Source organism: Pipistrellus hanaki, assembly GCF_964339955.1.
Source record: "Pipistrellus hanaki genome assembly, chromosome: 4".
In the NCBI taxonomy this organism is placed as follows: domain Eukaryota; kingdom Metazoa; phylum Chordata; class Mammalia; order Chiroptera; family Vespertilionidae; genus Pipistrellus; species Pipistrellus hanaki.
This window is the reverse complement of record NC_140506.1, coordinates 88,380,131-88,402,143: the sequence shown is the minus strand read 5'-3', so window position 1 is coordinate 88,402,143 and position 22,013 is coordinate 88,380,131. Positions and strand designations below refer to the sequence as shown.

General features: G+C 42.2%; 1 protein-coding gene across 1 annotated transcript in view; it reads right to left on the bottom strand.

The window, feature by feature from the left end:
- LOC311621607 (ectonucleotide pyrophosphatase/phosphodiesterase family member 7-like) overlaps positions 1–14,150 on the bottom strand; it is a gene marked incomplete at its 5' end in the record, with an annotated part of 29,442 nt that extends 15,292 nt beyond the window's left edge. Inside the window, one exon of the mRNA XM_084881840.1 lies at positions 13,901–14,150. Within this exon, the coding sequence (XP_084737966.1) occupies positions 13,901–14,150 (250 nt within the window). The remainder of the gene's footprint in view (positions 1–13,900) is intronic.
- Between the last annotated feature and the right edge of the window lie 7,863 nt (positions 14,151–22,013).

Here is a 22,013-nt window from a genome sequence, read left to right as displayed (position 1 = left end):
CTATAAAGCTTTAAACAGTTGTTTCTGCCTAGTAGGTAGGCCAGCCAGCCATACCGGAAAGAATCTGTGCTGTTGCCAGGGGTTGGGGTCTTGGAATGTCAAAATTCTCGGTCAGGGACCCAATTAGACTGTTGGCAGAGGAAGAGCAGTGACCTCGAGCTGGGTGCCACTCCGACATGGCTTCTGAACTTGCTGTGTGAACTTGAACAAGCCCCTACCCATGCTGGCTGTGGATGCCTATGTAATAGGGTAGGGTTTGTGTAATGAAATCATGGCACACATGTACCAGCTATGCATCATCTCTCCCAAGTCTTTGGGACATTACTTCATGCAATTCTAATAGACCTGCAAATGGGTATTTTTATAGTTCCCTTTAGAGATTTCTTCCTTTATAGGAAACTGAAGCACTAAGTTTGCTTTAGGTCATGCGGCAGAGCCAGGCTTTGAACCTTGGAGGTTTGGTTATTACCAATGAATTTTTGTTATTTTATTCAGGTAACATTTACATAATTTAAAATTAACCATTAACATTTTATTTATTTATTAAAACAAAATTCCCCCTAACCCCTACAACTGTGCCAGGCCCCATTTGAGGTGCTTTTCATGTTTTATTTTTTTTCCAACAACTCACAAGCACTATCATTATAACTTACTTTTCAGGCGAGAAACAGGCAGGTTAAATGCATCTAAGACTACACTGGCAATTAAATGGCAGAGGGTCAGGATTTGAACACTTTCTGGTTCCTGAGAATACATGATTCACAGTAACTGCCTTCTAAAATAATCCCAATATTGCCATACTAGACCTCCACCCAATTTTCTGAAAGCCAATAGTGACCCACTTATTATTCTCATAGCATCCAGTTTTATGTGCAGAATGATATATATCCATGTCTTATTGAACAATTGCTACAAAAACTGGTAGGTGACATGTTCACTCTTAATGGAGTTGTGCTAGAACTACCGTGTTTCCCTGAAAATAAAACATCCTTCAAAAATAAGACCTAGCGCATGGAAAGATAAGACATCCCCTGAAAATAAGACCTAGCGCAACTTTGGGAGAAAAAATTAATATAAGACACTGTCTTATTTTCGGGGAAACAGGGTACCTACTTACTGTTATCTAGAAGTTATTAGAGTAGTCACAATATCTCCACAAACTTTAAAACTACATCCCCTCCTAAGCCTCAGTTAATATTAATAATCTACTTATCATGAGGCCAGTGTTTCTGATCTTTTGCCCTCCAAGACCTAGGAATTATAGCTTTATGTGGCTCAGGCTTCAAACAGCTTTGGCCACCGACACAGGGATCAAGCTAGGATGAACTAAGGACCGTTTATCTGCTTTGCCCCTGGTTGATATGAGAGCAACACCACCAATCAGATATCTCTTTGCCCAGTGATAACCATTAACATTTTAAAGTGTACAAATTCAGTGGCATTTTGTGCAGTGTTGTGAAATAATCACCTCTCTCCAGTTCTAAGATATTTTCATCACCCCAAAAGGAGACATTGTATATATTAACATTCTTCCATCCCCTTGCCCCTTGTCGGCCACTGATTTACTTTTTGTTTCTATGGGTTTGTCTATTCTGGACACTTCGTAGAAATGAAATCATTCAATATTGACTTTTTGTGCCTGGTTTTTTTTTTTTTTTCTTACTGAACACAATGTTTTCCAGGTTCATCCGTCCTGTAGTATGTTTTTATACTTCATTCCTTTTCATGGCTGAATAATTGTCTATGTCTGGAAAGATCGGAATATTTTTATCCATTCATCAGTTGATGGACATCTGGGTTATTTTAGTTTTTTTGTCTACTGTGAATAATGCTGCTATGAACATTCATGTATAGATAACTGTTTGACTCCCTCTCTTTTCCCCCCTCTCCCTTTCTCTCTGAAATCAATAGAAATATATTAACACTCCCCCTTTCCCCAGGTTCCCTGGCCCCATTCTGGCCCTTGCTGAATCCTCACTTCTGGTATATGGGGTCTGGGAATCTGCGTTTAACAAGCTCCCCAGGTGGTTTTAGTACCCACTGACTATGGCAGAACCACTGGTTCAGGGACTGTTAATCATTCACAGATGCGTATTAATCATTAACATACATGCTTTAATTCTAGCAGATGTCCCATTACCGAGGAACCAGGGGGAGGGCAGGCAGCCATCAAAACCTGGCTCATCCCAGTAACTGGGAAAGCTTGGGGGTCCAGAGTCACTGGGAGGAATTGGGAGAAGGAATGGGAGAAAGCAAGGATGCCATGGATAAAATAACTTCCCCCTGCTATACCTTACGGATGCTGTTTGCGTGCCCTGGGATCCAGAGGTCAGTTATAATTTCAGTTAAGTAGACTAGTCTGGGAACCAATAATATAATTCATTTCCCCCTTAAAGCGATGTTACCCTAGTTTCAAACAACTAAGCTAAAATGAGCTCAGGAAGCATGACCCTTTCATTCTGTGGCGTGGCTAGTCTCAGTAATTGCACAAAGAGAACCGTCTCTTGGATATTTGGGTTATTTCCACCCTGACACTTAAAAGCATGTTCTAAATCCATCCAGCAGCTGGGGACCACTAATGACCCAGCAGAGGTTGCCACTCTCCCTTTGATTCTTCCTTCCTGATGCTGAGCCTTTTTATCCCAGCCAAGGGCCAGTTCTGGAATGTGGGTGAAACATGACAGAGGAGAAGAAAAGCTGAGAAACAAACAGCTGTAGGGACCAGCATTCACATTGTACTTTAATTTCATTTTCTGCTCTGGAGACAACCAGAGACCTGGCTGGAAAAACTACATGAAGGGTACCCTGTGGGTTGTGCCTGGAGTTCTGGAAGCTGCAAAGGAGCAGGTTTCACTTGGGTTAGGGGTGCTGACCTCACGGCAGTATGATGCTGCACAAGGGGGCCTGGACTGGAGGAGAGGTCTTGGCTCCTGTAGTCCTCATGCTCACTCTGAGCCTCAGTTTCCCTTTTTGTAAAATAAGCCAGGATAATGATTTCCAAGGGCCTTTTCGGCTGTGTCATATGGAGAATTTGTCATCCGTGTCATTTCAATGTCTGGTGATACAGGTAATTATGCAGTGTAGGAAGTAGGATGAGCTATCCTCATGAATGAGATTTCTGCTGCTAGCTAATTTTGTTTTAATCAGGGTACAATGCAGACTCCCACACCATATCAGTTACGCAAGGTGTGGGTAAATTCACCCAGCCGAGCATTTCATGTCTGGGAACAAACCCAGATAGAATATGTTTTGCTGTTGGTTCTCAGGAACTGACATTTATTTCTCAAACTTGCAGAGTGAATTTAGGAAACTATGAAATCCAGAGTTTGGTCTAACTTTTTCTTTCTCCTCTATTTCAAATATTTTTAAGCTAAGTACTATCCTAGATTGTTTCAAGGTATTTACAGCTATGGAAAAGGGGAGAGATTTTAAAACAGAAAAAATATGTTCTGGAGTGCCTGCAGTGTCCACAATCCCCCTACTCACAAATACTGCTGAAAGGCAGGTCTAAGCACCATATTTGTACCATGTGACGTGTCCTCCCTATATTCAACTGGTTGACCTGAAAACCAGTTCTCTCTTTCTCAAGACTTGAACCAAGAGACACAGTAGCTAATCAGCCAGTGGTTGACCATGAGCAAAAAGAGAAAGATGGCAAGAGTGAGAGAAGCAGAGATAAAGTCCATGGGGCTGAGAGCCAGAAAGAGGAAGTTTTCCTTCTCTAATTGCCTTTAATTTGGTTCTCAGATCCATGAGTTTGCTTATTAGAGCCATGCAATGCAGTCCTTCCCCTTGAGCTAGCATGAATGGATTTCTGTTTCTTATAACCATTTTTCTCTGACAAGGCTGAGAGAAGGCATTCAATAGATGTCTGTTGAATTTAATAGAATAAACTCCCTCCCACTCCCCTGCTCCATTTGCAGATGGTTAGGTATAATCTGAACAAATAGAAGGCAGAACTTTATTTAGTCCAAAGTCCATTTGGCAAATAATACTTTAGTGGGATTAAAGTAAACCATGCTATAATTTAATAACTCAATAAGATCCACCCTCTCCCAACATTTCCTCAGCTTCTGACTACTAATTTTCAGGTGTAATAGGATATATATATATAGGGTGTTCCAAAAAATGTATATACACTTGAAATTTTGAAAATGAAATGTACTTAAGTAAACACTGCCTTTATACTTATTCAAAATGTGAACACAATTTTTTTTGGGGCACACTATATTTATACATAGTCCATTTGGGCATTGACATACTTTTATGCATTTACTTATTTAGTAATTTGAGGACCTACTATGTGACATTTACTAAATCTACTATATAAGCTATAAATGTATCTTAATTTTCCTTCTTATTTGTGAAGTCCAGTGTTTCATTAAGTTCACATTCCCAAAACCAGAGAAGAAAATATCTTATTAACCTGCTAGTATGAAATCAGCAAGGAAGAACAACTGCCATATCAAGTCAACCAATCACCTTAAATCAGACCAATGCTCAAGTTTTGAGCAGATAAGCTCATTCAAAACCACAGCCAAGACACTGATGGAAAAACAGCCCACATGGGATCTCAAAACCACATTCATCTCAAATCTAGTATTGGGGGGCACCACTTATTGATAACATAATTAAAGTATTGAAATGAGAACAGGTGTCCCAGTGCACAATAGAAATTTAACACTTTATCAACTCCTGCTCTAGAAATGAGGCTTGACCCCAACGCTAGCACCAGATTATAGCAGCCCTTCTCTGGATGGAGAAAACAAAATCCTAATGCAACCATTTTACTAAGCTGCTCTTGCTCATGTGTAAATGCAAATGAGAAATGCTGACATTGCTTCTTTTTGACATTGCTTTTTAATTATGGCCATCAATAAACCACTTTATCCTTGAATAAGACTGAGACTGGCTCTAAGGCAGAGGCAGGATTCCTTAGGAACTAGGCCAGGAGACAATGGGCTTTCTCACCCCTGCCTTTTCCTTTAATTTGCTGTCAGAAATAGAAATGCTCTATCTTCAAGAAGCTGGAAGCAGATGAGCTGCCCTTGAGTTTCAGTGGGAACCCTATTGATACACAGTTATACTTGGGGCTTGACTTACTAGCCACAGTCACAGAGACAGGATCTGTCCTTGCGTCTGCATTTTACCTCACTTCACTTTTTCCTCTTAGCGCTTTGATAAGCTCTTTCCTTCCAAAGATATGACCACATTCTTATCCCTAAACAGGCAGATGTGACCTTATTTGGAAACAGGGACTTGTAAAAGTGATTAAGTTAAGGATATTGAGACAAGGAGATCATCCTGGATTACCTTTATGGGCTCTAAAAAAAAAAAAAAAATTACCTTATAAGAAGCAGAAGAGGGAAAAAAAAATCAGAAGAGGAGAGGATACAGACAGGTGGAGGCAATGTGACCAGGGAGGCAGAGACTGGAGTGATGCTGCTACCAGCCAAGAAATGCTGGCAGCCACCAGAAGAGACAAGGAGCATTTGCTCCTAGAACCTCAGGAGGGAGCACAGCCCTGCTGGCATCTTGATTTTGGATTTCTGGCTTCCAGACATTTTGTTGCTTTAAGTCACAAGCTTATGGTACTTTGTTACAGCAGCCACAGGAAACTAATACACTTGTGCTGTCAGTCTCAAGTGGTTTCAGCTTCTCTTCTCACTCAAAGCCTTGGAATCCAGAGCAGTCATGATTTTTTGCTTGGTTGCTGTGGTGTTTTGGGCTGATCCTTCCTCTTGTGTGGTCCATGGACCTTTAGTGTTAATATCACCTGGGAGCTTGGTAGAAATATAGACTCTTAGGGGCCAGCCCACACCCACTGAAGCAGAATCTGCATTTTAACCAGATCCCTAGGTAGTTCATATATAAGTTCAAATTTGAATAGCACTGGTAAGATTCTGAGCTGACAATTAGATCTTATCTCCACTTGCAAGAATTCTAGTTACTTCAAAGTTAAATCTGTTAAATATGGCATGGAGATTATGTAGAAACCAAGCCAAACTCTTAAATTAGAAATGCATACTGATGTGTTAGGATGCATTGACATGATGTCTGGCATTTGCTTTAAAAGATTCCAGAATGGAAGGAAGGAAGGAGAGAAGGAAGATGGGAAGGAAGAAAAGGGCATTGGGTAGGGACAATGGAACTAGGTTGGCAAAATGTGAACAGTTTCTTGCAGCTTGGTTCTGGGTACATGACAGTTCATTGTGCAATTTTCTCTGCTTTTTTTGCAGAAATTTCCGTAATGAAAAGTTACAAGATACGTTGGTTTCCCAGCTGTCTTTATTTACAAGATTGCATTTTTTCTCGCCTTTGTGGAAATGACTGGTGTTGGAGGGGCATCTTTTTGTTTCAATCTGTGGTTTCTTTGCTCTTTTTGCCTGTGCTTTGGGCTTTGTTGACTTCTAGGACTTTTTAGCGGGGAGCTCCTGCTGGGGGAGACCTATGGGATCAGATTAAGGTTTACAATATCTTCTAACTAGGTTTCCAACAAATCTGCTGGGCTTGTATTGTTATTGGCAGCAGGAATTTAATTTCCTTTCTCTTTTCCTACCTCCATTACATTTTGCAGACTGTTTCTCTATTGGCTAGAATGTCATATGTGTGACCTTTGACTCTCAGATTTACATGTGACTTGCATATTATATATCTAGTCCAGGGATTCTCAACTAGGTGGTGATTTTCCCACAATATCTGGAGCCAATTTTGGTTGTCACAACTGAGGGAGGGATGCTGCTGCATCTAGTGCGTAGAGTCCAGGGATGCTGGTAAATACTCCACAATGTACAAAACAACCCCTCAAGACAAAGAATGATCTGGCCCCAAATTTCAATAGTGCTGAGGTTGAGAAACTCTGATTTAGTCTTAAAGATCATTCAGGTACATTTGACCACCCTTCTTTTGCTCCTGTCTCATGTAGGCAAGGTGGACAAATGACTAATTACATCTGTGGGAAATTTTTACCTACTATAAATTGATTTGGGGATGGAATATAAGTGACTGATGATTTGTGCAAGCTGTGCATTGTATCACCCACATGTTATTCATGAAAGCAACCACCTAGAATTGGGCTGTACACTATTTATATGGCTGTAAGTGGTGGCTCTGATTTGGGGGTTGCCTGGGGCAGGGTTCTGGAACTGGAAGAGACTAAATATCTGGCCAGCAGGGGCCCCGAGGCTACCATCAAGGGTTCTTTCAAGGAAGGAGAAAATGTTGAACAAAGAGGACCTCATTTTTATTATTTGTGACCATAGTCTAGTTATGGAGCAGCTCCTTTTCACCCTGGGGCCATATCTAAAATTGTCAAATGATAATATCATGGCTTATGCTGTTGATATATTTTGTCTGAAACATAGTGGTGATAGCTTCTTAGTTTCAGTCAGTTCCTTGGGGGAGAAAATATATTTATACTGCCTCCATAAGACTTTCTATCCACCCACCATTTGCTTAGCAGAATTTCCTTAGTTTCAGTAGCATAACTTACTCTTACTGGTCCTCAATCATTTTGCAATAAAAACTGAGTTTGCAAAAATGTTCATTGTCATTACTAGTGATGGAGCAGTAAGTACAGGCTTCTCAAGAGAGATTAAGACAGAGGGAATTAGTTGATTTCAACTAGCACAATGAGCTGCTAACCCTCAGAGAATGACTCTTCATTTTGGTGAGATCTGAGGGGAATTACAACAGAGTTCAGGGAGATGGAGGAACAGTGCTGGGAGGTGGTTCTTTGCATATGTAATCACTGAATCCATGCCCCGTGAGTAGCCCCATAGATACAGGTATGATTTCTTGGGACTGAGTACTGCGTTGCAGGACTGCAAATCCACATCCCTGCACCATCAGGCCTGGGCTGGTGAGGTGGGCTTCTGCATTTCTGCCAGTTTTTCTTCCCTTGTTCCTCCCTCTAATAATAGTCCCTTATTTTTTCCTGGGGACTCACCAGCCCACCACTCACAGTCCATGTGCTTTGTGTGGTGCTTGCTACCTGCCATCCTGACCTGTGGCATGCAGGCCCAGCACCATTCCATCCCCTTGACCATAGCAATTGGTTTTGAGAAGCAGATTGGCCTAATGAGAGTCATCTTGGGAACTTTGTGGTCACTCTTAGGAAAAAAAAAAAGAGTGAGAGGAGAGGGAGAAGGATAGAGAGGGGGATTATTTTGATAATATAATTTGAGGATGTAGCCGTATCTGAAATTATCAATGAATTATGTGTTAAATTGTGTTCCCCCAAAAAGATACTTTGCAGTCCTAAACCCTAGACCTTAGAATGTGACCATATATGGAAATAGGGCCATTATAGAGATGAGGAGTGGGATGGCCCTCTTATCCAAGTGACTCATGTCCTAATGAGAAGACAGCCATATGACACAGGGAGAACTCCACAGATTGCATGGAGGACTGTAGTGATGCATTCACAGTCCTCTTTCTCCTTCTTCTCCTTCTCTCTTTCTCTTCTTCAAAGTCATCACCATATTCATTTTCATCTTCCTCCAATACTGATGTGGTGACACACTGTGATGTGGGGAGTCCAGCCTCTATGGTCACTCACTGTCCCTCCTGCATTGACCCCTGGGGCTCAGAAGTTAAACCATAATTCTGAGTGCTTTCTGGAGCTCCACCCTGGGGAACTATCCCATGCTTTCTGTTGCCTTTAAACAAAAACTGAGCTTCATCAAGGACCTGTTTGAGGTAAACAGAATTCCAAGATGGCCCCAAGATTCCTGCCCTCTCATATGCACACCTTGTTTAGTTCTCTCTCCTTGCACCTGGGGGTTACCTGCGACTTGCTTCTAACCAATAGTACATGGAAAAGTTGAAGGGATTTTGCAGATGTAACTGAGGCCCCTAATCAGTTCACTTTGAGTTCATCAAAAGGGAAGGAATTTGGGATGGGCCTGATATAATCAGGTGAGTTCTTAAAAGAGGGTCTCGAGGAAAGAGACACTTTTCTGCCGGCCTTAAGAAGCAAGCTGCTGTGACTTCTAAGCTGCAAGGAAATGACTTCCTAAAACCATGTGATCTTGGGAGAAGATCCCAGCCTGGCTGATACCTTGATTGCAGCCTTGCAAGACCCTGAGCAGAGGACAGAGCTCAGTCATGCTCAGACACCTGACCTATGGAAACAGATAATAAATGGCTATTGTTCTAAGCTGCTAAGTTCATGGTAACTTGTTACACAGCCATAGAAAACTAATGCAGCCCTAACTGGTTTGGCTAAGTGGATAGAGCACTGGTTAAAAAATTATCTCTCCCTTAGCCTTTCCCTCCTTCAAACAGCCAGGACTCCTGTTCTCCATGCCTCAAGGAAAGGATGGCATACAAGAAAGGGTAGAAGGCAGAGACGCCTCTGGCTTTGGAGTGTCACAAGCTTGATTCCTTATGGGTGCCATAGGGGAGTTAGGGTGCAGAGAATGGTCTGGGGGGACACAGTTGAGAAACAACAAAGATTCCCAGTCTGATGCCCTGAGCTGTCAGAGAAAGGAAGCAGAGGTGGATGGATCCCTACGAAAGCAGCTCTTTGTCTCTCTCCCTCACTGAACTACAGAGAAACAGAAGCAAGTCCCCCAAATGGTCTGTGGGATCTTGGAGCACAGGGAACATGAATCTGTGTGGTAGGACAAGCCCTGGAAAGATGGCAAGACCATAGAGACACATGTGTCTAGTTGCCACTGTCCTTATTGTCTAGCCCAGTGAAGATGTTCAAACAATAATCGCCGCATGAAAGAATGCATATGGTGGGAGCACTGCAAAAACACTCTACACTGGAAGACCTTCTTCACCAGCAGCAGGGAAAATAATGAGGGTCCTGAGATCCTGGCTCTGGAGAAGGCTGAGGTATCTGCACAGCTGGCAGCTCCAGATATATCTGCTTCTCAGATATAGCCCAGGGTTCTGATTTGGGCAGCTATGTTTTAGGGGTCTTGCTCCTGGGCCCTGTGCCTGGGCCCTGTCCCCTCCAGCCTTGCTCCCTGCCTGGGGCACCTGGCCCTGGTTCTTTGGACTCTATCTAGGACGCTAGGAGGGGTGGCCATGTGGCTTCTCAGACCTGAGCCCTTGCTGGAGCTGTGCCATACTACTTCACAGCTGAGATGTGAAGCAGTGAAGCAGCGTTCCCCATCATCACCTCTCTCCTGTGTTAAATTGCCCGGAGGTGTTCCTAGAACACCAGTGAATTAGTTGTTGGGCCAAGAGAGCATTTTTTATCATAGTTTGTGTCAGGCCGACCCCCTGGAATCTGATGAGGTCTTTGGGTGCTGGCAGCACCAATTTTTATCCATTATTTTTCTGATTACAGATGATTCTTTTCCACATTGGAGTCAGACAGAGGTCAGCTTGAGCCCACCACATGAAAATGAATACCAGTGGTTTTGTTGGGTCTGGGATGGCCTCTCTTTCATTAATACAATGTATTTAGCATGTATGCACATTACCTGGAAACTCTGAGGATGGCAACATTCATAGGGGTTTGGATTGATTGTTTAATTAAACCAAAGATATCAGAGGGCTATTGACAGACTGGGGAAGGGATTGAAGACCCAATGTTTGAACTATTCTGGGCTGAGTTCAAATCCTGCTCCTGCCCCAGGGAATATTTGTATATTTGATGAGCCTTGGATATCTCACCTTTAAAGAGGGTAACTATCTTGACCTCTCATATCAGTGTTATGAGAATTGAAGGTCATGTTAATTGTGGTACCTGTTGGGCATTTTGTAAGCCGGGTCCTGGGCTCAACCACTCAAGGCAGTGGTTTTTCACGTGGGCACTGGGCACTGGGCAATGTCTGGAGACATTTTTGGTTGTCATTATGGGAGTAGTGCACAGGACAGCCCTACCACAAAACGATCTGGTCCCAAACATCAATTGGGAAGCGGCTGGTTATAAATAAGGGGGCACAGGGACATGCTTTTTCCACAAGAGCGAATTAAAAAAAAAATTTTTGGGTGTGTGTTATAGCACTTTGTTTTTGATAGTTAATATGCTCACATGGTCCAAGATCTACAAGGTACACAGGGCATACAGTCTGAAGTTTCCTCCCACCCAGCCCCTTCCCTGGAGGAACTAGTTTATTTATCCAGAGGTCCTCTGTGCATCTAGAAGCAATTGTATGTGCATATACCCACCTATGTATTACATACATGCTACACATATTCTTTTTATCTTTTGTTGCTTAATCTATCTTGGGGATAGCTTCTAATTGGGCACTAAGACCTTCCTCATTTTTCCTTTTAAAGGTGACAGAGTATGCCCCGTTCTGTGGGTATATTTTATTTAGCCATGTCTATCTGGATATTATCTTTTGTGGTTACAGACACTAATGTAATGAATAACTGTAAATAGTTGGTTTTCCAATGTGCAGATCTCTATCTCTATCTATATCTCTATCTACTAGTATATCTCTATATCTCTATCATAATAAAAGTGTAATATGCTAATTAGACCAGACATCCTTCTGGATGAAGCCAGGGCTGTGAGAGAAGCCCGGGTCCTGGATGCCAGAGGGAAGCCAGTGCTGGCAGCTAGGGGAAGGAAATCCTACTCTTGCACAAATTTTGTGCATCGGGCCTCTAGTATAATAATAAAAGCATAATATGCTAATTAGACCAGACAGCCAAATGACCTTCCAGATGTCCTTCGGATGACCTTCTGGATGAAGCTGGGGCTGCGAGGGCCAAAGCAGCTGCTGCGATTGCAAGGGCTGAGCCCCTTGCATGAATTTTGTGCATAAGGCCTCTAGTATATATATATATATACACTGAGTGGCCCGATTATTATGATCTCTGAACACATAATAATCTGGCCACTCAGTGTGTATATATGATGGATAAAGTCCTACAAGTGCTGTTGCCAAATAAGAAAGTCCCTGCGTTTGTGAATGTGTTGGAAGTTGCCAAATTACCCTCCACTGGAGCTGTTCTGTTTCCATTCCCCACTGGCAGGGAACATAGAAGAGGAGTTCGGTAATTTTGTAATTTTAAAAATTTGCTCTCACTGTTTATATCTTCTCATCAAAGTCCTCTGGGAATGAATAAGTTGTGGGTGAGCCTTATAATATTTTGTGCCCACCATATTCTCAATGTCCAGGGACACACCCCCCCCCCCCCGCCCCCCATCTGTCTGCGGGAGATCTTGTTAAGTGCAATGAAGTTAAAGCCGCCAAGAAGCAGCATTTGCTTTCTCCAGAAAAGGGCTATTTAGTTCCTGATTCCTGGTGCTAATAGTTCCCAAATGACTAGCCTCTTGAAGAGTTTACATGTAGGAAAATCTCCCTCAGCAAATCTCCTTCTGAGTGGATGTTCAGCTTTATTTTTTAAGTTTCTGATTTGAGGGCTCCTTTGAGAGTCTGATGGGAGCGATAAAACCCTCTCCCCCCAAAATGGCGCTAGCAGTTTGCATGTCATTCAGAGGTTCCTTGAGCTGTCCTTGGACTCCCAGGGAATGACTCTCAGGATAGAGGGGAGGCACTTGCTGCCAGACACCTCTCCCTGCCTCAGGAGAGAGGTCTGTGGATTCATAGCTTAGAATTGGGCAGAACCAGTGCTGTGTGGCACCTGGGTCCAGGCCTGGCTCCTTCCTTTCCCACTTCCAGCCCAGTGACTGTAGCTTTAGTTTTCTCATCTATGGAATGGGACAATACTGCTTTGCAATATTGTATTGGAGATAAAAAGGGAAAGCACCTCAGTGCCCAACATCAAGCCCATGTTGGAGAAATGGGAGTTATTTTATTCTTATTATAATGGAGTCCTTTGCAATGTGGATTCTGGAACAATCATGTTCCTTCTCACAGAGATCCTACACATGTTGTTCCCTCTGCTGGAATACTTTTCCTTCCTCGTGTCGCTTGAGGTGTCTTTCCCTTGCAGCTCAACAGCCCCATCTCAGAGACTTTCCTGCCTCTCTAATTACAAATCCACTCACCCTGGCCAACTTCTCCTGGAGAAACTCTGCTCTTCCTTCCTGGTGCCTCTCCAAGTTGTAATGAGATCTATTAGAGTGTGTGCTAGTCTGATGTCTGTTTGCCCCAGTGGACTATAGGCTCCCGATGAGCTGAGGAGACCAGCACAAGGCGAGGGTCCTGAGGCAGGTGGGGCTGAGTGGAGGCACAGTAGGAGGCCTTTGTGATATACACGGAAGCACTCGAGGGGAAGAGAGATGAGAAAGCCCAGGAGAGACCAGGGGCCAGGCTGTGGGGACCTTCTGGGCTACAGAAAGGCAACATTTGCATTTTCTCGAAGATCATTGGTGTCCCTTTTACTCACCAACATTAAGCAGGGAAGTTGCCTGATCTAATTGAATTCTGTAAACTTTAAGATTTTATTATTTTTATAAAATTTGATTATTGATTTACTTTTTAAAATAATATTTTTATTAATTTTAGAAAGGAAGGGAGAGGGAGAGAGAGCTAGAAACATCAAAGATGAGAGAGCATCATTGATTGGCTGACTCCTGCATGTCCCCTACTGGGGATCCATCCTGCAACCCGGGCATGTGCCCTTGATTGGAACTGAACCCAGGACGCTGCAGGCCGATGCTCCATCCAATGAGCCAAACTAGCTAGGGCTATTGACTTACTTTTTAAAAAGATCACCAGCCACTGTGTGAAAGTCAGGGTGGAGGGTAAAGTGAACCTGGGAGTGCAGAGGTCCCTTAGGAGGCTACAGTCCTAGTTCTGATCCTGCCTGTAGGTCAGGGTTCTGTAGCCCACAGGGTTCTAGAAACAGCCCTGAGATTCCAGACTTATAAAGTTTGTGCTTCTTCCAGGGAGTGAGCCCAAGTTGCATGAGCTGCCTCATCTCCCCAGAGCTGAGCCAGAAGGGGCTCTCCCTCAGGGAATGGCAGATGCCGGACCTTCCACCAGCATTTGCAGACTGGCTGCAGAGAGGGACTTACCTGAGATTGTGGTGAAGTGGGATGGGGAGGTCATTGTCACGAAGGGTGGGGTGAGGTACTTGGCCTTGACTCCCTCCCGGGCCAGGCGGTCCATGTTGGGGGTGTCCACATCCTGGTCATAGTTCCAGCGGAAGCCATCAAACGAGATGAGCAGCAGCTTGTTGAAGCTCTTCCTCCCGGAGATGGGGTGGCCGCTGGCCCAATCCAGTAGGATGGGCAGCAGCAGCCCGAGGACTCTGAGCCCTGTCATACTGTGAGCACCTTATACTCACACATGGCAGAGTTCCTGGGCCCGCTCCCATTTTCTACCTTTTTTATCTGCGGTTGAACAAAGTCCACATTGATAATTCTGCCCCAGCTCTGCTGAGGATCAAAATGCCTGGAGTGTGGCCACATGTTCCATGATGAAAAACTTCTGGAAGTGCATAGAGGTGATGTTTGCACAACATCATGGACACGCTTAGTGCCACTGAATTGTGCACTTTAAAATGGTAAAAATGGTAAATTTTATGTTGTATGTATTTTATCCCGATAAGAAAAGTCAAATGGCCCTAACTGGTTTGGCTCAGTGGATAGAGCATCGGCCTGCAATCTGAAGGGTCCCAGGTTCGATTCTGGTCAAGGGCATGTAACTGGGTTGTGGGCACATCCCCAGAAGGGGGTGTGCAGGACGCAACTGATCGATGTTTCTAACTCTCTATCCCTCTCTTGTTCTCTCTGTAAAAACAACAACAACACACACACAAACAAAAACACAATAATAAAATAAAATACATTTAAGAAAAGTCAAATGGTGTGAAATATTTTGGACTCCCATACTAATTCCTATACTGTGGTACAGGAGAACAAATTAGATTGGTGCTTTCTTTTGCTCAGTAGATCCTATTTTGATAGGGAAGATAAATGATCATTCCTTAGATTATGAAAACAGCCAGCATTGTCATAAGTGTCCATTTCATTATTATTTTTTAAATCTTAGGAAGGTTATTAGTTGAAAATTCCCTATAAGAATTAAAAAATCATTGTGGTAAAATACACATAGGATAAAATTTACCATTTTAATTATTTGCAAGTATACAAATTTATTGATATCTAGTATATTCAGTGTTGTGCAATCATCACCACTATCTAGTTCTAGAATATTCTCATCATCCCAAAAAGAGACCTTATACCCATTAGCAGGCATTCCTCATTGCCCTCTCCTGTAAGTCCCCAACAACCATTAAACTGCTTTCTATCTGTTCAGATTTACCTGTTCTGGACATTTCATGTAAGTGGACTCATACAATAAAGTGGTCTTTTGTGACTGGCTTCTTCCACTGAGCATAATGCTCTCAAGGCTCATCCACACTGTAGCATGAATCAATGCTTCATTCCTTTTTATGGCTGAATAATATTCCACGGTATAGATATTTTACATTTTATATATCTGTTCACCAGCTGATGGACATTTGGGTTGTCCTTTGGCTATTGTGAGAAGTGCTGCTGTGAACATTAGTGTACAGGATTTGGTTTGAATAATCCTGCTTTCCACTTATTTTTTACAATGCACAGGGTGTTTTTAATTAATTTATTTTTTTTATTGACTAAACAGTTCATAGACGCTATGGGACCACTCCAAGGTCACATAGCACAAATGAGGCCAGAACTATAGTTTCAATAGTTGGCTACATGTTTGCTGGGCACAGGGGGTTTAAATTCCCTAAGAGAACACGTATAAGCATGTTCCCATCCACTCCACATTTATTGTGCAGGAGACACAGAGGCATAGATACAGGGGTTGCCTCTATATCTCAGAGTCCAGGAGACAAAGAAAGGGTTACATGCAGTGGAAGGGCCCTGCTGGAGGTTCATGTGGGAAGTGATGCAGGAGCAGATCCTAACCCTGAGAAGCTGGGCAGTGGAGGGCTTTCTGGAGAAGGTGGTGCTAGACTTGAGTTTTGCAGGCTGGGAGAAGTTTGCCTCTTGGAAGCACATTCACTCAGCCACTCATTTGGATATGACCACAGTCTTTCCCCCTGCCTCTGGCCTTTTCCTGTGGGTGCATGGCTGATACTTACCTTTGCACTTTTCTTTTTTTAAAACACATTTTTTATTGATTTTTCACAGAGAGGAAGGGAGAGAGATAGAGAGTTAGAAACATCGATGAGAGAGAAACATCGATCAGCTGCTTCCTGCACACCCCCTACTGGGGATGCGCCTGCAACCAAGGTACATACCCTTGACTGGAATAGAACTTGGGACCTTTCAGTCCGCAGGCTGACAATCTATCCACTGAGCCAAATCAGTTAGAGCCTACCTTTGCACTTTTCGAAAGTTCTGCAAACTTTTCAGTTGTGTAACAGTCGGCTGGGTTTTCAGGTTTTTGTAAGGTTTTAATAGGCTTTTGTAAGGTTTTTGACTTGACATGGTGGGATTGGGATGAAGGCTGGATGTCAGACTCAGATGAGATCAAACATTTCCCTCTTGCAAAATGGCATGAGAATTCTGTTCCAGGGACTTGCTTAGATTGAATCTTTGGGGTGAAGAGGTGGCATGTCAGGGGAGCTCCATTTTGTAGTTGCCTAATTTGGGTCGTTAGCACAATGTTTTGCTATAATTAATTAGCATGGTGTTTTGCTATATGAGGGATTTTTGAAGGATTTTGTGATGAGTATGCAGCATCATGGTTGGGGAGTGTTTTGAAGCATGCCAGGCCTGGGTTTACAGCTCAGCTCTACCACTTACTTTCTATCACACCTGGGGCAAGTCCCACAACCTCTCGAGGCCTCTGTTTCCTTCTCTGTAAGAAGGAATGCCAATGTGTTTCCTGAGGTTGGGAGGCTCCTATTAGATCATGCATGTTGGCAGGAACACTTACTGCTCATGGGGTATCCATGTGCTCCCTCTCATCTTCCAGACCCCTTGTAATTTATGGCCAATGTGCTATGAGTAGAAAACCTATTGGTGACATCTTTATACAGCTTCTAGCCCAAAGCTCTCAAAGGTTGGTGCATAACCACTCCACTTTCTCTGCAGTAACTATGGAAGCTTTATGTTGAGATAGAGAATTTCTATCATTTTAGGTCTCTGAGTAACCATACAGAGAGCACAGTCTGCAACCAACCCATGGTGGGCATGGAATGTGAGAAGTCAACCTCTGTTGCCAAGACATTGATATTTTGAGATTAATTTGTTACTGTGGCATAACCTAGTCTATCCTCACTATTGTAGCATGTTAAGTGCTTACATTGATCCCTAGTAATAGAATTGACCAAAAGATGTTAATTACTTTTATTATTATTTTTTAAATTTAAATTATTTATTGTTTAAAGTGTTACTGTTAGTTACTTTTAGTATGATGATAAATTACTACTGATAGTTTCATTATCTGATCTGATAAGGTCAAAGATGGACAAATTTGACTTGACACTCCTTCCAGCATGTGGGAGGGACAGACGATTAAAGGCCAATAAATAACATCATTATCTTCAGTTTGGGTCCCTAGATGCCCTTGGTGACAATGAACAGCTGATGCTGCTCTGAGACAGCCAGGCCCAGGGGAGAGTTGCTCTTGATACCAGGATTGAGATTGTCCAAGGCCAACCACTCTTTGGTCTGGAGAGAACTTTGAGTCCCTGGTGTGTAAATTCTCTGAAGGAAAATGAATACTTGTACTAAATTATTTGACTCTTTGTGAAGTATATATTAATCAGTTAGGCCCTTTTAGTGATAATTCACACACATCTCTATATTCTGGAAATACAGGAAAAAAAGCCAGCAGTCATGCAGCAATGTACTAAGTCCACTGAAACTTCCCTAAAGTTTAATGTTTGGTGTAACCAGCAAAGCTTAGTGGAGGTGGGTGTCTAGAGAGAATTCTGATTATAGTCACTTATGGTCACAGTTCTGTGGTGTGTCTTGTTTTCTCTTTGGTGAGTTCTGGTTTGAAGGCATAAATCCATTACTTGCTTAGCAAATATTTCTTTTCTTTTTAAAAAAAAATATATTTCATTGAGTTTTTACAGAGAGGAAGGGAGAGGGATAGAGAGTTAGAAACATCGATGAGAGAGAAACATCGATCAGCTGCCTCCTGAACACCCCCCACTGGGGATGTGCCCGCAACCCAGGTACATGTCCTTGACCGGAATAGAACCTGGGACTTTTCTGTCTTCTGTCCGACGCTCTATCCACTGAGCCAAACCTGTTTCAGCAGCAAATATTTCTTGAGCACTTTGGAGAGCTCAAAGGATAAAATATGGAGGAGAGTAAATTTCTTCTGCCAGTGTGTTTTCAAGCTGTCTCAAGACTCACCTGTGGGACATGCAAGCTTGAGGGTCCCAGAGTTCCAAAAGCATCTCCCAACAGTGCCACCGTGAAGTAGACTCTTCCTTACAAGTCCAGTAGAATTGTCTCTGACTCTGACCTTTTTGCATGACTGACATATCAGTCATGGGGAACTGTTATAGAAGTGCAACAAATTTGTGAAATTCAAGATTGATCAAAGAATACCATTCAATTTTGTTAATAAACCTACATATTTCACTGGTATGGAGGTGGGGCAATTCCACAAACATTTCAGGAATCATCCCAGATGGAGGTAATAGAACTCTTGGCTGCATCTTACTAGTGTAGGTAAGAAAAGGGACCATGGTCTAGTCCGGTTTCCCCTTAAACCAGACCCTGAAACAAAGATGGGCATGCAAGGGCTTTATTTGGGGGATGATCCCAGGGAGCACCGACAGGGGAGTGGGGAAGTGATTCAAGGAAGGGAAGTAGGCCAAAACGAGGTGCTTCAGTCTTGGGTAGAACTAGGATAAGTACCAAGATACTATCGGCAGGGCATTTGAAATCATTTTTCAGGGAGAACCAAGATGGTGCCCTAGGTAAGCACCTAAGCTGCTGCCTCACACAATTTCAAAACAACAACTAAAATCAGAATGGACATCATCCAAAAACACAGGAAAGCTGTGCCTCATCCATGCCTTCTCCATTCCTTAAATGATACAACCATCTACCCAGCTGTTCAGGGCAGAAAGCCAAGCATTTCTCTCTTTGCCCTTTCCCCGTGAGCAAGTCCTGTGATTCTGAACTTTATCTCCAGTTATCCATTCTCTCCATCTTTACTGTCACTGTCTTAGTCCAGGATATCAACCATATCTCAGCCAGATATGGCAGCAGCCTGCTGACTTTTTTTTCTGCTTCTACTCTTAACCCTTAGCAGTACATTTCCTACCTGGAAGCTAAAGTGATCTTAGGGTCCATGCTTTGGCTTCCCTTGCATAGAATAAAACCAAGACCTGCTAGCTCCTGCCCACCTTTCCACCTCTTCGGTTACACTGGCCTCTTTTGGTTCTTTCCCATCTCAGGACCTGTTGTTCCCAGGGAATGATTTTCCTGTGCTCTTCCCCAGATAAGCTTCTTAATACGCTTTAAGACTTAGCTTAAATGTCTACACAGAGTGGTCTTTCATGACCCTTTTTATTCTCTATTTTAGCCTCTTGCTACTCCCTTCATGGACTTTCTTTTTTAAAATTCTATATTCCTTTATTATCATTTTGAATCTTTATTATTTATTTATTTATTTATTTTTATTCTTGTCTCCCCCAATAGCCATAAGGTCTTTGAGGGCGGGGCATGCCTATCTTGTTCATCATTATATCACCAGCACCCAGCATAATGCATGAAACATAATGATTGCTTAATAAATAAATCTAGGATGAAGGAATAAATAAATGGAGAATTACTTCTCTGAACTACAGACAACAAGCTTAAACACTGTGTTTTTCTTAGTCAGACATTATGTGCAATTAGACATACAATAAATGATGATTATAACATCTGTGTCTTGCCTGATGTTCACCACCAATCACTAGGTTAGTCAGTTGTGCCTGTTTTGACAGTTCTATTTTCAACCTAATGATTTGTTTCTTTTAACTTATGGCTGTTGGCTTTGCTTGGGTTTGTTAGCTTGACAAAGTGGCAGATTATATTGGCATTTGCTATTTTATTTGGGTCATTATTTATTGCTGACACTATTACAGATGTCTCCCCCCTTTACTCTTCCTCCACTAACCACCCCCCTACTCCCCAGGCCTTCACCATATTTTAAAATGCCTTTGCTTTTGGTAAGAAGCCCCAGTTAGGGCAATGTATTAGTCAGGATGGTTTGGGTTATGCTGTTGTAACAACAATACCCAACCTCAGTGGCTCAACTCAGCAAGGTTTATTCTTGGTCACGTTCCATGTTGACTGTGTATTTGGGCATTGTGGGGGTGGTCTGTTCATTCTAGACACTCAGGAATCCAGGCTGTTGAAAGAATCTGTGTACATATCCTTAATTAACTTTGCAGGGAAAGGGAATGTGGTAAGTTGCAGTCTCTTAACTCTTCCACCTGGAAGTGACACAAATTACTTTTGCTCATGTTTCATTGGACAAAATAGTCACATGGTCATGCCCAACTTCCATGTGCCTGGAAGGCCAATCAAAATGTTTGTGAATAGCCTTGTTGACTACTCTTATCAGTTATATTCCTATCATTTAATGTAGCCTCTTAGCTGTGATTTTCCTAAAGTGAATTGTAATCTGTTAATCTGCAGAAGATATGTGCATTTCCAAGCTATTATACAAACAAAATGGTGCCCAATTTTGTTTCAGAAGGTCAGACTTGAGTCTTATCAGAGGAAAGTATGGTGTGATGGTTAAAAGCAGGGCTGTGCTATTTCTATTGCTTTTTGACTGTGTGATCTTTGGCAAGATTCTTTATTATTTCATGCTTCAGTTTCAACAACAATAATAACACAACAATAATAATATCTATCCCAATAGGAATAGCCTAGTGCTAAAAACATATTGGTTCAAAATACCACTTATTATTATTATTTTTGGTAGGTAGTTACTAAATTTTTGTCAAAATTATGAGTAACTTTTAACACTAAATTGGTATCTATCATTGAAGGAACAGGTTTCTGAAGAATAAGACTGAGTGAGGGGAAAAAAGGCTGAGTGGGGTATTTTAAAGATTGTAGCTGAATTCTAGTTAAGCACCAGATAGCAGGGCAGCCTTTGCTAAATTGTCATTTCCTTGGGTTTCAGCCTCATCTGTAACAAATGGGGTTAATAGCATCCACTTTGTTTTTCAGGACTGAGATAAAGATGATTAAGGAAGAGGGAATAGCAATAACTTCCACTGTTGTTCAAAAGTGTCAGTTAACTTCTATATGAAGATTCTATTGCTGTGTAACAAATTACCACAAACTTAGTGGCTTGAAACACCATGAATTTATTATTTATCATGGTTTCCATGGGTCGAGTCTTGACAGGGCTTACCTGGGTCTCACAAGGCTGAAATTAAGATAGCAGTTGGTGTACATATAAGAAATATCTCATAGTATTTGTCTTTCTCTGTCTGACATATCTCCCACTTTTTAAAAAAAATATATTTTATTGATTTTTTACAGAGAGGAAGGGAGAGAGATAGAGAGCCAGAAACATCGATGAGAGAGAAACATCGACCAGCTGCCTCCTGCACACCCCCACCGGGGATATGCCCGCAACCAAGGTACATGCCCTTGACCAGAATTGAACCTGGGACCCCTCAGTCCGCAGACCAACGCTCTACCGCTGAGCCAAACTGTTTTCAGCATATCTCCCACTTTTAATAGTGGTTGAATTTGAGAAGAAAGAATCAAGGGTGGGCAGAGGGTCTTTAATTTGTATTTTGTATCTTTCTAGAGTTTGAATTTTACTGCCTTAGGAATAAATGAGAATGACTTTTAAAAATTCCAAAAGGGGTTATATGGGTGGGAGCTAATGGCTTGTATCTCTCTTTGTTAAAATAAAAAATGATAATTGTTTATTATTTTAAGAATTTCCCAATTTGGTAAAACAAAATGTGTGTGTGTGTGTGTGTGTGATATGTCTGTAGGAATATAAACCAAACTGCTTATGTGTGGGCCAGATTTAAGATTGTTTGGGGAGTGGAAGGGGGAGAAGAGTTTCATGCTTTATACACATGCCTATTGTTTAAGTTTGTTATAATGAACATGTATTACCATTCTACAGTTTTTCCAAAAAAGAAATAATAAACTATTCCCCCCTGAAAAAAAAAATCAGTTGGTGAGTCTTCTTATC